Source organism: Humulus lupulus, chromosome 6 (assembly GCF_963169125.1).
Source record: "Humulus lupulus chromosome 6, drHumLupu1.1, whole genome shotgun sequence".
Taxonomy (NCBI): domain Eukaryota; kingdom Viridiplantae; phylum Streptophyta; class Magnoliopsida; order Rosales; family Cannabaceae; genus Humulus; species Humulus lupulus.
In genome coordinates, this window is record NC_084798.1 from 83,581,609 (window position 1) to 83,598,104 (window position 16,496).

Below are 16,496 nucleotides of genomic sequence, written 5' to 3' on the forward strand. Positions count from 1 at the left end.
TTTTTTTGAATGAATAATATTTTATTTTAAAAAACTATTATTTTCACTATTTTTAATCAATATATTCCATCCAATTCAGTCTAATTTTGATTAAAAATCAATGCAATTAGCAAAAGAGTTTTAAGAATAATATTTTTGGCATGGGTGTATAAGTAATTTTACTTTGTCTTCCTATGCGTTTTGACACGTAGGATGTTATAACATTTTCACTTTAATTTTCTATCCCAAACTAAGCTCGGCGTCTCACTTTATCTCTTCGAAAGCTCAAAAAAGAAAACAAAGCCCCAACAATGGAGCTTTGTATTGGTACCAGTAGCTCCGCTAAGATTCTTCTTAAGTTCAACTCTTCTCGTCCTTCTCACTCCATCATCCGTACAAACTCAGTTTCATTATCACAACCTTTTCTCCAATTCAAGAACGGAGCCTCCAGCTCTCTTAAACTTCCATTTCATCTCCGTCGAAGCCAATTCATTGAACCAAATTTCTCCCAGTTTCATGGAAATTCTTGTCGTTTTGTGGTTTTGGCTTCTCCATCTTTTTCTTCTTCGGTTGCTTCTGGACCAGGAAAAGACAAGCTTCCGGCTGGTATAGACGTTACAGAGAATGTAGAACCCAACTCCAGAGTGAGTCATAATTTTTTTTTTGGTCTCAATGTTTACTTTAGTCTTCTCTACTGGGTATCTATTGCTTTTACTTATTTCATGGAGAAATTGTGTAAAATGCTTATTTTCGTGGTTTCAAGTGTATTTTTCCCCTTCATGATAGTGACTCAATGTGAGTGTTTTCTAATAGATTGGGCTTATTTTTCATAAGGATATTTTCCATTTTTCTTTCTGAAGTTGGTCCTTTGTGAAGTTTTTAAAATATATTAATTCGTCACAATTTTGAAGCTAGGACTTTCTCTTTCACGCTCAACCTTTTTTTATACCTCTTTGCTATAACTATAAAATCTCATCTTATTAGCTACTTATGATCTATCTCTGCAGCTTAAGCTAACCGTAGAAGTTCCTCCTGTTGTTTGTGATGATTGCTACAATAGGGTCCTAAACGAGTTCATGAAGCTATCCAAGGTGAATATGATTGTATTGATTTTGTTTTGGTTTCACCATATATACTTCTAATTTAATTTGTTCAGTGATTATTAGTATTGTGAAAAATACTGATAATATTGGATGTTGTTACTCTAGTTAGTCATGATTTTGGTTAGTGAATGTATCCAAATATGTATTTTGGACTTATATATATATACAGATCCCAGGATTTCGCCCTGGAAAGAGAGTTCCCGAAAGTATTCTTGTAAATTTCGTTGGGAAGAAAAATGTTCAGAAGGCTACAGTTGAATCCATTTTGAAAAGAACCCTTCCTCATGCCATGGATTCGGTGAGTACTGACTACTGAGTAACATTTGAGGTTGCTTATATGTAAACCAATTGAACCAATAGGTTTTTCGAAAATACTTGCATACCAAATCAAGTGTTTTTTTTTAGCTTTCTGTGTTACTATATCCATGCCAGAATGCATAGCAGCTGACTCTTGATCGTTCCTTATTTCTTAGGTGACTGACAGGGTTTTGCAAGACTCAATCCGTATTTTAACCAAATTTTCTGATATGGAACAAACATATACTACCCTCAATTCTCTTAGGTTTGTCATCTACAAACCCTTTAAGTTACTTTGGTACTTCACATGTGTATATGATCCTTTCTTCCTGCTCATGTATTTCACAATTCTTGCAGTTCCTTATCTTTTTATCTTTCAATTGGTAAGGCGCTCGTTTTCTCTATATGCATTTGGATTATCATTCTTACCGTGTATTTGGGACCAGATATGAGATCATAGTTGATGTGATACCTGAGGTCAAATGGATTCCTGAGGACGGATACAGGAACTTGAAGATTGTTGTTGAGGTAGACAGTGACATTGATGCTAAAAAAACTTCTGAACAAGAACTAACTCGTCGATGTAAGTCCCTTGGTACATTGCGAATTGTAACAGACAGAGGACTACAGGTAACTCAAGTCTTATTCCACTTTTAATTTTGCTTCTTCTTATTGTTAAGATACTATCTAGTTCATCACCTCTGAAGGCTTATTATAAATCGAGATGTATTTGTTTTAAGACACCAATATTTGTGTTTATGTAAATTGAAAAAAAAATGAGATTCTGCACAATAGACCTTTTGTCCTTTGTAGTTCATGCTTTTTAAAATATAAAATCCTGAAATTCTTGCAGATTGGTGATGTAGCAGTCCTTGACATATCTGCAACAACAACAGGTGAAGGTGAATCAGATGGTCAAAATATTCCATCTGCTGAGAGTAAAGGTCCGTTCCTTTAAGATCCTGAAGTATTCAATTTTAAGTATTACTATGCTATCTCTTCAGAAAAATGTTCTCAACTCTAATTTCTCTTTGCAGGCTTTAATTTTGATACGGAAGATGGTGATAGGGTGCTGCCTGGTTTCCTTGACGCAATAGTTGGAATTCAGTCAGGAGAAAGCAGAACGTTTCCACTAGTATTTCCTGAATCATGGAGGCAAGAAAATCTCCGAGGAGTTCAGGCTCAATTCACTGTAAGTTCTAGTCTGATTTTGGAAAAATTTTTATCACATTAGAGAAAGCACTTAAGTTCCAGAAAGCCCATTCCACTTTGCTGACAAGTAAATATTTTCAGCAGGTCCTTATAATTTGCAAATCTATATACCTGTTTGTGTTGAAAATCTGATAGTGACTAGTAACACTTGCCCTTTGTCTGGATCTTGACTTTTAGGAGGGAAAAGAATGAACTCTAAAAGATTTCATTTTCACTCGTTTGGATTCAAACAAAAAATAGAGAAATCTTCATTTAGAAAAAATAAAACTTAAATGTAGTATAAATTTATAAAATCTAGAACAATTATAAATATATATTAAAAAAAGTATTTTATGAAATTTTAGGGAAATATTTTCTTCTATCTTTTCTCACGAAATTTTCTCTTGGACTTATTACTGATCTTGTTTTCTTCCCTGAAGAAGTCTTTATTGTTATTATATATCTGTGAGTTCAATAAGAAATGTTGCAGTTAGGTTGATTACGGGAAATGAAATTGAAATGACTTATTTGATATATTTGAATTTACATATGCTACTTCCTTCTCCTTTGATGCCCAGCCCGAGTAAAGTTTATTAACTCTTTGGCTTGTCTGTTTCAACTCTAGGTCGACTGCAAAGAACTATTTTACAGAGAGTTGCCTGAGTTGGATGATTCCCTTGCTGACAAGCTCATACCTGGCTGCGCCACCCTTGATCAAGTAGCTAACACGATTAAAGTTTGTTTTACTTTACTCATGTTTTGAATTAACTATGCTTCTGATTAAATTTACAGGTTAAGGAAGCATTGCTACAAAGATGCCTAGAAGTGGAGCAAACTGCAAAAGAACAAGCGACAGATAATGCCATTCTTGACCAGATTAGCAAGGTTATACTTTTGACAGATTGAAATTGTTTTGCCTTTTACAACAATTTCTCTCTAAAGGAGAACCGTGAAACTGGCCACTTTGGGTGACCATGTCTAGAAGTGTAAATCAATGACACAATATTAATCAATTTCTGTTACTTCAGATGGTGGAGGTAGATATTCCGGAGTCCTTGTTCGAAGAACAAGGTAGACAGCTCTATGGAGCAAACCTTTTAGAGATACAGGTTAGTATATTAAAACTTGAATCGGCTTATTATATAAATGTGTTTATATGTATAATTATATTGTGTGTACCTATATCAATGTTAAGTTGCTGGTTAACAGACAAAAATGAAGCTAAACGAAGAGCAATTGGCTTCTCTATCAAGTCAAAAGACAGTAAACGAGTACCTTGAAACCCAAAGGGAGAATATTACAAGAATGATAAAACAGAATCTGGCTGTTGGAGATATATTTAAACGCGAGAACTTGCAGGTACAGTTTCTCAACTTTTCATCCTCCCTTTGGAAATTTAAAAATATTCTGACACGGTTAAGCTGCTGACCAGATCACCTTTTGAATTTTGATTAAATATGTGTGTTTACTATATCTTTGATCTACAGTTTGCAACTGATGATCTTGTCAAGGAGGTTGAGAATTCTATTGCTGAATTCAAACGTCAAAAGCAAGAATATGACGAGGAGCGTGTCAAAGACCAGGTTACTATGACTTTGCACTTATAATTTGTGGATTGAGAGTAGCTAAATCTTCAGAACTGTTTGAATAAATCAATAGCTTAAGAATGTGGTTTTGCTCTGGAGTAGGTTTGGGTTGGGTCTTTCTTAGAGGAATGGCCACCCGTTCTGCTTGAACACATGTGGAACCAATGATTTTTTACACCACATCAAAATAAAAGAACTGTCTGAATAGGATATCATATGTAAGGAGCAGTATTAACTAAGCTATCATATTATGCAGGTGCAAGAAATTCTAGAGGGAGCAAAGGTGCTTGAATGGTTGAGAGAACATGCTGAGATTCAGTACATAACAAGGTGAGAGAAATTAGGAGAGAGAATATTAAAAAATGGAGAGAGGCTTTTGTATTCTCCTCAAAATTTTGTTTCTCCTAGGATTTATTTATATTATTCTTTAATGTTTTCTAACTTTTGGTCTGTACACCATCCTTAACATAAGATAAGTGGAATACAATATTATTGGAAAGTTGTACAAGCTTTTAAGTTTGAATCCTGCAATAAAACATTTCATAATATGCATGTATAAAATGTCTCAGTGAGTCATAAAAATAAAATAATACTTCTAATCTTATTAGTTAAGAATAAATACGACATGTCGTTTGCAAATACTTTGCATTTAGTGCGTTAAGAACGACATGTCGTGCGGAAAGTTAGCGATTCACTGTCAATAAGTTGTCGTTTCCCTGTCAAGAAGTTATGAACATTGAAATTTTCTCAACAAACGCTGCCACCAAAGTCCATTTGATATGAACGCTATCCTTACTTTCACGCACGTGGGTGGGTAGTAATAAATTTTGGCATTCTACCTTTTTAAGCTTGAACTAACAACTTACTACAGCCATAAATGAAGCATCTACATCAAATATATTGAACACCTCCTGATAAATTTAAGTGCCATTAACCTTGTCAAAAAAATACACCACCAAAAATTTCCAGTAGTTTTAAGAATGTGAATATAAATGAATAATAACTATTCAAGCTTAGCTTATTGACAGATCAGTACAGAAGAGCCTTTCAAAAGTGGTAAAGATGGCATTGAAGTTATCGTTCCTGATCACCATGCCAGTTTTACTGATATTCAGACTATTCATGAAGCTCAAGCTTTGGCGGCTGAGCTTGCACTCGAGTTAGCAATGGAGAAAGCTATCAAGCTGGCCAGAGTCACAAAATTTCTCTCTTAAGATCGAAATCTTATTCTTCTTGTTCTTGTGTTTTTTAGCATTGTGTGCTCTTATTTTCTAGGCTTCTTCTAACTAATGTTTTTTTTTGGTTCCTAGATGTTTTTGGACATGATCTCATTGAGTTTTTTTTTTTTTTTTTTTTTGAGGGGAACATTGAGTCTCTTCAGAAAGTAAGGCTCACGTGAATGTCACATTGATCAATAGTTTTAAATTAAATTGTAGTAATACTTAAAAAAATTCAAAATAGTTTGAGCACTATTTAAAAAAAATAGATCTTTAAAGACAATAGACACGAATGGTATTGTTTAAGAATATATGTTTAGGTGATGGAAAATGTACAGGAATAAAATGACTAACAAACAATCTTTCCACTTATTTTAGTAGGACATCGTAGACATTCAAGAGTTTTGTTGACAAAAAAAAATGTTTCTTACAAAGGAAAAGACCATGTAATCCTTTCTACAAAACTAAAAATGTGGCTAGCTCAGGCTAATAATGAATCAAATCTTACTTTAGATTAAAATTGTAATAGTCCAAAAAACATGTGATGTGAGTTTGGCTTCTTCAAAGCACCCAAACAAAGAGACCCATACATTCCCTGCCTCACCCACATGAATCAAACCCTACAACCCTAACCCCATTGGACCCTTGACATTGATTTGTGTGGCATTTCGTGTTTTGCCCTGTGAATGAATATAAAACCTATTCTGAGTGGTCAATGTTTTGGTCAAACCTCACTTTTTGGATTAATCTTTTTTAATTAAAAAGTGGCTAAACCAGCTTTTATTTTTATATAATTAACCTTAAAACAATTACCCTTTTGGAATTTATAAAAGTGGCATTGCTTTGATTTGTGGCTCAATTTGTAACAACCTCCTTTAAAATATTAGTCATGCCCTTTGTTTTTTTTTGGGGAATTTTTTTTGGGAAAAAAACAAAAGGGTAATAAAAGTGCCATAAAGGCTTGTAAATTAAAAAAATATATATGAAATTTAGAACGGCACTATCCGTTGGCCATCCAACATGCATTATTTTCGCCGAATATTAAGGCTATGTTGGGTAGGAAGAAAGGGTATATGGATGGATGTGCGGGTATATGGAGAGTTTAAGAAGGATAAATATTATAATTAAATGGAAATGATAATAATTCTCATTTATGTTATTTAGTATTAGAAATTGAGAGAATATTAATTATTTAAATTACTATATTATCTTTTGTAGCATAAATATTTATTATTTTTTTAAAAAAATAATAATGATATTTTTACATATTTTGGTTGTTTTTTTACTTGAATTGAATTTTAATGGTTTGGAGGGAGACTCTTTCCCTCCATCTTTTCTCTTCTTTAAGGATGCACATTTTTCCTATGGGGACGGGGCCCCGTGGAATGAAGCGGGGATGAAGATTAAAAATATAAATGGGGACGGGGACGGAGGGAGTACTTCTCGCCAATTTCCTGCCCCGTGTGCATCACTACGCTCCCTTCATTTCTCCCTCTTGCCAAACAAGGAATTCTCTCTCTCCCTTCACCGCTCCCCATCCACCCCTTTCTTCTCTTTACCAAACATAACATAATGTAAGAGTAATAGATATATGTGAGTCGGTACAAATTGAATTGTTTAAACTATTGATATCTTTTTTTCTCTCTCTAAAATTCCTTTTAATTAATTAAAACAAAACATATTTTATCTTAATAAATTGATATAAATATCTTTATTAAATATTAAGAAATAAAATTAAAAAAAATTAGCCAACTTTCAAAGCATTAATATATCACTAATACATTGATTAGTTTATCAAAAAATAGTTATTTTAATATTTTAAATTTTACAAGTATAAAAATTTAATATTTTAAGTTTATTAGTGATTTTGAGTCTAATAAGATAATTTTTTGAATTTAAAGTTTTTATATTTATTTTTATTTAGAGTTAAAAAAAATAAATTAAAAATTGTGATTAAGGTTTTTCTATTCTAAGAAATTATTATTTTTAATTGAGAGTACTAAAAACATTTTAATTTTTTTTACATTAATAAATATTTATAGTGGTGGAAACTTTTTGTGTTTATCAAATGGGCAATTTTATATAATTTTTTAAAAGGTATGTGAAATCTTTGTTTTGTCATTTTAACCACCGTGTATCAATGGTTGAACACCAATTAATAATAAAAAGGAAACCATGGTCCTCACTCCATGTTCAAAATAAAAGAAAAATTGTTAGAAAAAGGCACATTTTAAAAAAAATGTTCAGCACTGGGTAGGTATAGCTTTCCCAATGTCTCTCTGCTTTAATTTTAAAATACATCATCAAAACTCTATTTATTATTATTATTTTATATCTAAATTTTATAATATATCATACATTAAATTCTATATTTTTTAATATCATTTAAATATTATTTTTTATTCATTTCAAATATTTTATCCAACTAACAATAATATCTTTATATATTATGAGAAAAGAACCTCAAATATTTTAATGTGCAGTGTCTTCACATATATTATTTAAAAAAAGATATAAAATGTAAAGGGATCTTTGTAGAAAATGATAAAATATGTGTAATATACATAATTGGATAGAGTATGTTTTTAGAGCCATTCCTTTGAATATAAAACAAAAATGTATTTTACATTATCGATTGAGAGTTATCTTAACAGAGGTTGTTATATTATTTTATATTGTATAATGTTTTGATTAAATAATGTGACAAATGTGTTTGTCTTGTAATATAATATTGAGAATTATAAAATTGGACAATATGTATATTCAATTTGTGTAACATATTTTTGGAAGTTATAAAATCAGCTACAAATTTGTAACTTCCAAAAATCATCCAATAATGTGTAAATTGAGAGTTATAAATTTTGAGATCGAATTCCATAAGTCATAATATGATATGGTTGTCGAATATATATTTTTAACTCCCATTAGGTTTATGGATGTTACAAAATCATGTAGGAAAGATATTGTGATGTTTCGAGAAAATACGTAAAATTGGGATGTTACAACAGCCTCCAGGCCGCGACCTGTGAGTCAGTTGCTCACTGTCGCACCCTGGAATGTCCTAGGGCACGACCTGGGGTGCTGGCAGCAAAATTCAATTTTGCTTCTTTTTTTTCTTCAATTTGGTTTTCGACAACTCAGTAACTCCAAAATCTTCATTTTAATTCTATAACACATCCAATTAAACATTGGTAACAACCAAAGAGGTTGGTGGAATTTGAAATTCAAAGGGTCTCTCAAAACTTTATTAATTAGAGTCTAATGCTCACTTGCAAGACACATCACATTTTTATCCACTAAAGCACTTGGATAGAAATACACCAAAATGCTTGATAATTCCATAGAGTTATTTCCATTTGAGAGTTCCATTAGTGCTTAGAGGATAATGAGAATTAAATTTTTGGGTAATGATCTTGAACCTTGTTCAAGTATGTGATCCCCACTACTCTACACTTTGGTTGTGTGAGTATGAGAGTTTTTTCTATTGTTCTTCCTTTTATTTTGTTATTCTTTTTCTTTTACATTTTGCTTCTTCTTTGTATATTTATTTGTATTGTTATGCTTTGAATTGTATTTTCTATATATTTATTTTTCTATTTACTATAATTTTTCTCTATTTACTTGTATTTTTGCAATAAAATTGTAACACTTATTTATTTATAATCTTCTGAATTGTAACTTCTTACATAAAGTTCTACTTTGATTTTACCATTTCCATTAACTCACATATTTGGTATAGTTATTGCATTCATTTGTATACGTGAAAACACATACCAAAATGCAAGTAGTTTTGTATTTGAGTTATATATACATACATTGTGTAACTCTCAACTAGTTTTTAACTTTTTAATTAGCAAAGTTTAAGATAACGTGTATTAGAAGAAAGATACAAGAAGAGCCTAAAATAGTAGGTTAATGAATGAAATTTGTTTGTGTGTGAAATATTAATGGTGCTTTTCCCAAGCTGACCCTATAATTTTGTAATGATGTTGTTCACGTAATACCAAAATTATGATACGAGAAAAAGATTTCATAAGATAATCTTTGTTCAGCTAACATGAAAATTTATAAAAGTATTACAACCAAAACATTAAAAAGTTAACACGTAAGCCGTGAGTTGTCCCCCAAATCTTGTTTTTGCTTTAGCCCACACCCATACTTTATTTATATTTTTATTTTTTTGTGGTAATACATAAATATGCCCCTATTCTCTACTTAAATTGCACAAAATCCACTTCATTCCCATCCAAACAATTTTATATATATTAAAATTTTTAACTGTCTTAAAAAGAAAAGAAAAAATGGTGAATTACCATAGGTATATTGCTTTTGGTCGAAGGGAAAGGAATTGTAGGATGATGATGGTAGTACTACTTGTACATAGAGCTGCTTATAATATTATAGACACTTCAAATTTACACATAATAATGTTTGACACTATTTCAATTAGGATATAACCATTTGATCTTGCAGTAAATTTGAAAAAAGAAAATGCCCACTTACTAAAATATTAGTTAATCACATTATTTAAAATATAAGTCTTCTTTCGAAATAAAGAGTTTAAGAGTTTGTTTGATATGTTTTCAAAATTGTGTTTTTAGAAATGAGAAATAATTTTTGTAGTTTTAAAAAAACAACAAGTGTTCGGTTAATGTTTTCTAAAATAATTTTTTAGTTTTTTTTTTTTTAAATCTTAAATAAAAATTAATAAATTTATTTACAAAGAGAAAAATCTTTTAAAAGTTTGTAATAAATAATGAGATAAAGTAGTGTGAAAGAAAAAGTGATGAAAATTAAGAACATAAATTTTGAGGATGAAAAATTGAGAAGAGAGAAAATTGATGCAAGAAAAAAAAATGAGGGAGAAAATGATAAGAGAGAAAATAATGAGATTATAAGTGATGAGAGAGAAAATAAGGAGATCAAAAGGGAGGAAAGAAAAAGTGAAGAGAGAGAAGTAATGAGAGAGAAAATGATGTGAGATAATAATAACTAAAAATGTTACGTGAGAAAAAAATTTGATAAAAAAAATTGAAAACAACTAAATATAATTTTTGTTGTTATCAAAATTTTTTGTTTTTTTTGTAACTTTATTTTTAAAAATGTTAAACACTCTTACTTGTTTTCAGAAAATAATATTTAGGTTTTAAAAACAAAAAAACATTTTTTTTTAGTGAAGGAGCCAAATCCCCTTTTAATTTATCACCCAAAATTTTTCTATATAATAAAAGTACCCTTCATGTTGATATTAGATGGGTAAGTTTTTGTATATATTTTGTAAGGGTCTCATCATTATACCATCTTCAAGATTAAAAAAAGTACTGGCAAAAAAGAAATTAAAAAAAAATGCTGAATTGTGCTCCAAAGTACTAAATTGATTTAAAAAGTAAATTATTAATGATAGTTAATAAATTAAATATTTTAAAAATAATTAATGATAACATTATAAATTAAAAATAATTAAATGTTGTGCCAAAATTTAGCCATTTATATTTTGAATTTGACATAACTTTTAAATGTGTTAAATTTGGTACAACTTTAAATACATTATTAAAAAATATTTTTTTTAATAAATTTTTTGTAAAAAATATTTAAATATAACATTGCATCACAATTTTAACACTATTAGAATGCTTTTAGCTATTATCTTTTTCCATGATTTTCAATTAAAGTTACCATAATTGACTTAAATCGAGTTAATTCTATTCAATTAGATTAAGTGAGGGAAATAATTGTAACTTGCTAGCAAGTTAGACTAAGTTACCATAATATACATATTTATATATATAAATCAACAAAGCAACTGTGGAAAGTAGGGGTAAAATTAATTGCAACTGGCTAGTAAATTCCAGATTATGGTAATGATAAGGGTAAAAATTATGGACTTTCTTACCCGGACCCGAACTGGGACGTAGGCCTACAAAACTTTCCAAAATTATGATGATTGATGGGCCAAGCCAATTGTAAAGCAGTGATTATTAGCCGATGACAGGGACATAAAGGTAATTTCAGCTGAAATCCCAGCAACCACACAGTGTCATTTTCGTAAATAAGAGTGAATACAAAGGGTGAATCAAGTGAAATCAATACATTTCGGACATAGCTTGGGGTCATATATAGTGGGACCCACCTCAGTCTCCCCTGTGGATACTCATACTGTATTACTGTGTTGTGTCTTGTGTGCATCTCTTTCTCTTTCTTTCTGTGTTTTTTTGTTAGCTTTCATCACTCTCTCTACCACTTTCTCTCACTACATAGGAACACTCAAGTGAGCTTAAAGCTTTCGTAGATCTGAAACCCACACAGCCCAAGAAGGTAATCTTAGCTCCGAGGACGATCAGGGTAAGCATTGCCTTCCTTGGCACTATCAATTTGTTTCATTTCTACTGGTTTTGGTTTGATCAAGAATAGGGCAGGGATCTGATCTGGGTTGTTTGAGATTGTCCTCTTCTTGTTTTCCCAAATGTTTTGGTCGATGGAGCTCTTTTGGGGTGGAAATGGTAGTTTTTTTTTTTAGTGTGAAGTGAAGTGAATTTTATGTGAATTTGTTGGTTGTTGGGGGTTATGAGTGTTGTTAAGCTCGAGATCTTGCTCTTGTAATGTCTGATTTAGTGGTGAATTTAATTTAGCGAAAGGGTTTAGTTGAATGAGCTACTTCAGCTCTGTCTAGTTATTTATTGAGAAAATGTTGCAATGTGTGGTGATGAGTGTTTCTGGGTTCTTCTAGAACGAGTCAGTGTTTAGTTGGTTGATCAGAAATTGTTAGTGAATAAAGAGTTACTTTTGGTTTTATCCTTTGTTATTTGGGTGTTCAAGATGTAGAACTAACATTTCACTTTTTTCTTACGCATTAAACAAGGTTTAGTTTTTTGAGAATGCAGTAAGATGGGTGTTGGTTCCTCGTGGTGCTTTTATTTAGTATGTGATTGATATGATTCATGTTCCAAACGTCAGTTATATGCACAGTTTATTACCAAATTGAAATATATAATTGTGTTTATATGTTCCCAGTTCCTTAGATAACATGAATTTTTCTAATTGAACAATTCAAGAACGTCTCTGATTGATTTGTTTCGTCATCTTACACACATTTACAGCTGTTCGTGATTTTCATGATATATTAGTCCTTGCCTCAACTGCAAGGAGTTGATCATAGCTCTCTGTTCTTGTCTTTTCTTCCTTTTGTTTGTTTGGTTGTTGTTCACTTTACTAGTGGTATTTCAACTGAGTAGCTTTTTTCTTTTTCTTTTATGGTTCAGTTGACGCAGCCAGAATTTTATGTTTCACTTGATTGGTCAAGTGATCCTTCTTGCTGATCAGTAAGGTAGATAGGTTCACATTGTACCTTGTGCAGTTTTGGAGAATGAGAATCTTAATCTCGCGAAATCATTTAATGATTTTTAAATGTTTCCTATGGTGCAGTTTAAATTGTGGTTTTGACGGGAATGGCAGTGACAGATGCCCACAATCCTCTTATTGGAGAAACCACTTGTGGTTCTTTACTCCAGAAACTGCAGGTACCTTCCATATTTACTCTTAATCTTTTGTTCCATTTAATTTATTTTTCTACGGTTCTTGAAAAGTTCATTATGTATTGTAGGAAATTTGGGATGAAGTTGGAGAGAATGACGAGGAACGTGACAAGATGCTCCTTCAATTAGAGCAAGATTGCTTGGATGTGTATAAGAGGAAGGTTGAGCAGGCTGCAAAGTCAAGGGCACAGCTTCTTCAGGCATTGTCTGATGCCAAACTTGAACTTTCTAGTCTCTTATCTGCTCTTGGAGATAAGAGTTCTGTTGGAATAGTAAGTTATTACCTGAGTTTGGTTTTCCCACCACACATGTGATTTGAACAAATTCTTATTGAGTAAACATGGATGTTAACTTAATACAATATTGGTTTGTTTGCAGCCAGATAAAAGTTCAGGAACAATCAAGGAACAGCTTGCAGCTATTGCACCAGCACTTGACCAGCTATGGAAACAGAAAGAGGAGAGAGTGAAGGACTTTTCTGATGTTCAAGCACAGATCCAAAAGATTTGTGGAGAAATTGCTGGGAACCTGAACCTGAGTGACCAAGTAGGAACACCTTGTGTTGATGAGTCTGACCTAACTCTGAAGAAGTTAGATGAGTATCATGCTCAGCTTCAAGAACTTCAAAAGGAGAAGGTAAGTCTCTTATCTCGAGGGTCCTTTTTGACTAAAAATTGAGATTGACACTAGCTTATGCCGTATGCGGATTGATCACTGCAAATTACTTGTTTGATCTGGCAGAGTGATAGGTTGCAGAAGGTGCTTGAATTTGTTAGCACTGTGCATGATTTGTGTGCTGTCCTTGGAATGGACTTCTTCAGTACCGTGACTGAGGTTCATCCAAGCTTAAATGACTCAACTGGTGTTCAGTCCAAGAGCATTAGTAACGATACCCTATCTAGGCTGGCTAAGACAGTCATAGCACTAAAAGAAGATAAGAAGCAGAGGCTTCAAAAGGTATACCATTTTGTATTTTCTCACTTTACACCTAAAATCAGTATAATATATTTCTTTACTTGTTTTACTTATACTGTCTTGTGTAATAAGTTGACATGTATCTTCTTCTGCAGCTCCAAGATCTAGCTTCTCAACTTATTGATTTATGGAATCTGATGGATACTCCTGAGGAGGAAAGGGAACTATTTGACCATGTTACCTGTAACATATCAGCATCAGTTGATGAGGTGACTGTTCCCGGGGCTCTTGCGTTGGATTTGATCGAGCAGGTACTTAAAGTTACAGCTACCTTCAATTATTTGCAAATTTAAAAATAAACGGTGAATTTTATTTCTTCTTGTCATTATATTTATATTTCTTTGCTAGGCTGAGGTGGAAGTGGATAGGCTTGATCAGCTCAAATCGAGTAGGATGAAGGAAATTGCCTTTAAAAAGCAATCAGAACTTGAAGAGATATTTGCCCGTGCACATGTAGAAATAGATCCAGAAGCTGCTAGGGAAAAAATAATGGCAATGATTGATTCTGGGGATGTTGAGCCTGCTGAGTTGCTGGCTGACATGGACAATCAGATAGGAAAAGCAAAAGACGAATCTCTCAGTAGAAAGGACATATTGGACAAAGTTGAAAAATGGATGTCAGCCTGTGAGGAAGAAAGTTGGCTTGAAGACTACAATCGGGTATTTATTATTATTATCTCTGCCAATGCATTTATATCTGTACTTTACACGGAATGGGACTCGTGAACTTTCAATCAACTCATATTGTTTTATTCTGGATTTCCATCTAATCAATAAAACACCACGGTCAAGAATTTTAGCATATAAGACCAAAGATATATGACCAAAACTGTTCTGTGGGATGACACTTGTGTTATGATGGGACATACATGGCTTTTCGTATGGGCAAGTCACTTTTAAATTTTCAAACAGGTAAAGGATGCTTTTCGGTCCTTAAATAATTGTATCTAACCAAGATTGTCTTGCTTAATCAGGATGAGAACAGGTATAACGCAAGTAGAGGTGCACACCTCAATCTCAAGCGTGCAGAAAAAGCCCGGATTCTGGTTAATAAAATTCCAGGTATGCATAGAATTAGGAAGCATAATACTTGTAATCAGACATAAATTGGTGTGCTTATATACTGCAGAAAATGTACTTTGAATACTTGCTGAACAAATTTGCTCTTCGTTTTTGTTGCACTAAATATTTTTATAGCATTTTGTCCTCCATATACAGCTTTTTAGTTCTTTGAGCTTGAGGTATGTTGTGATTTAATTTGTATGTTAATTTCCAAATTTTATTTTATTTATTTGGTTTTCTTTGCCATACAGCTCTTGTTGAGACATTGGTTGCCAAAACTCGTGCTTGGGAGGAGGATCATGGCATTTCATTTACTTATGATGGTGTTCCCCTCCTTGCTATGCTAGATGAATACGCCATGCTCAGGCAGGAAAGAGAAGAAGAGAAGAGGAGGATGAGAGTAAGTATTAATAGACTTTTATTTATTTGTCTGTAGTATCAATAGACTTTTATTTATTTGTCTGTAGTATCAATAGACTGGTTGCTTAGCTAACTGTTGATACTCATAAAATAATTCTTCTCTATGTGCCTAACAACGACAAATTACTCTTGGCATGGTCTCATGTTAAACCTGGATCTTCACTTAAATACTTTGCGTTTGGTATTGAAACTCTGATTTTTTCTTTTGCTCGGGTACCGTACCAAACTGAAATTTGTGGACTTTTCAGGATCAGAAGAAGTACCAAGACCTGCAGCATTCAGAACAGGAAGCCATATTTGGTTCAAAGCCTAGTCCTGCTCGACCAGTTAGTGCAAAGAAGGTGGTAGGTCCACGTGCGAATGGAGGTGCCAATGGCACACCAAACAGAAGGCTATCACTTAATCAAAACGGAGCCAGGTCCACGACTAAAGATGCAAAGAGAGAAAATAGGCTTAGTGCTCCTGTGAACTATGTGTCGATGTCAAAAGAAGATGCTGCCTCCCATGTTTCAGGCACTGACCCTATTCCGGCTTCTCCATAATAATAAAAAGAGAGGGAGGGAGATCTGTAGGTTTATACCTCTGATATTACTACTGTTATTAGTTACGTTTTTAGGGATATATCCTATGAAACAGTGAGAGAAGAGTTGAAGAGTGAGATGTTAGCTGTGTATGTTATATTGGCATTTGAAGGCTTTTTACAACCCATGTTTCCTTTTTGCCTTGTTCAAGTTTAATCCTTTGTAGCAATCCAGTCATGGTGGTGCCTTGGTCTGTTCCAATTTATTTTTCTGTTCCCTGCATCACTCAGAGACTTTCTTCTGATTACATTTCTAAAAATAAACTCTGCAAGGTTGCTAATAGTTGGAGAAACAGGCTCAAGGCCTGCTCTAGTCCTTGTAGCTCAGTCATTGATTTAGCATTAGGGAACGTTGGGAACATAAGGCTAGGAAATTACAATTGAAAAGAATGGAGTGAATTAAGCAGGGTTATATCAACTTGAAACAGTAATATGGTCGAACCAAATTTATCTTCTTAATATTGTAAAGTAAAACAATATTTAGAGGCAAATATTATTCGTATTGCCTGAATATGTCAGTTACAGTCATTTTTTTTTGGTGGGGAAATAAATTT

General features: G+C 32.6%; 2 protein-coding genes across 2 annotated transcripts; both read left to right on the forward strand.

Annotated features, from left to right (window-relative positions):
- The first annotated feature begins 233 nt into the window (after positions 1 to 233).
- On the forward strand, positions 234 to 4,708 carry LOC133782322 (trigger factor-like protein TIG, Chloroplastic). Its single transcript, XM_062221580.1, has 13 exons — positions 234 to 623; positions 987 to 1,070; positions 1,252 to 1,380; positions 1,556 to 1,644; positions 1,826 to 2,009; positions 2,233 to 2,323; positions 2,417 to 2,571; positions 3,196 to 3,288; positions 3,363 to 3,455; positions 3,599 to 3,679; positions 3,780 to 3,929; positions 4,058 to 4,153; positions 4,413 to 4,708. Exons 1-13 carry the CDS (start codon positions 291 to 293, stop codon positions 4,488 to 4,490), a joined length of 1,656 nt encoding a protein of 551 aa, XP_062077564.1. The 5' UTR covers positions 234 to 290; the 3' UTR covers positions 4,491 to 4,708.
- A 6,846-nt stretch (positions 4,709 to 11,554) lies between these two features.
- On the forward strand, positions 11,555 to 16,148 carry LOC133782323 (65-kDa microtubule-associated protein 1). Its single transcript, XM_062221581.1, has 11 exons — positions 11,555 to 11,715; positions 12,633 to 12,697; positions 12,796 to 12,890; positions 12,974 to 13,177; positions 13,284 to 13,541; positions 13,647 to 13,862; positions 13,976 to 14,131; positions 14,229 to 14,540; positions 14,855 to 14,942; positions 15,194 to 15,342; positions 15,611 to 16,148. The coding sequence occupies exons 3-11, from the start codon at positions 12,819 to 12,821 to the stop codon at positions 15,902 to 15,904; spliced, it is 1,749 nt and encodes a 582-aa protein (XP_062077565.1). The 5' UTR covers positions 11,555 to 11,715; positions 12,633 to 12,697; positions 12,796 to 12,818; the 3' UTR covers positions 15,905 to 16,148.
- The last annotated feature ends 348 nt before the right edge of the window (positions 16,149 to 16,496 follow it).

Excerpts from the sequence above, each read along its gene's own strand:
- LOC133782322 (XM_062221580.1), top strand. The coding sequence starts at position 291 with ATGGAGCTTTGTATTGGTACCAGTAGCTCCGCTAAGATTCTTCTTAAG. Across the intron at positions 2,572-3,195 it reads GAGTTCAGGCTCAATTCACT|GTCGACTGCAAAGAACTATT; the intron begins GTAAGTTCTAGT and ends TTTCAACTCTAG. Across the intron at positions 3,680-3,779 it reads CAAACCTTTTAGAGATACAG|ACAAAAATGAAGCTAAACGA; the intron begins GTTAGTATATTA and ends GCTGGTTAACAG.
- LOC133782323 (XM_062221581.1), top strand. The coding sequence starts at position 12,819 with ATGGCAGTGACAGATGCCCACAATCCTCTTATTGGAGAAACCACTTGT. Across the intron at positions 12,891-12,973 it reads CTTTACTCCAGAAACTGCAG|GAAATTTGGGATGAAGTTGG; the intron begins GTACCTTCCATA and ends TATGTATTGTAG. Across the intron at positions 14,132-14,228 it reads CGTTGGATTTGATCGAGCAG|GCTGAGGTGGAAGTGGATAG; the intron begins GTACTTAAAGTT and ends TTTCTTTGCTAG.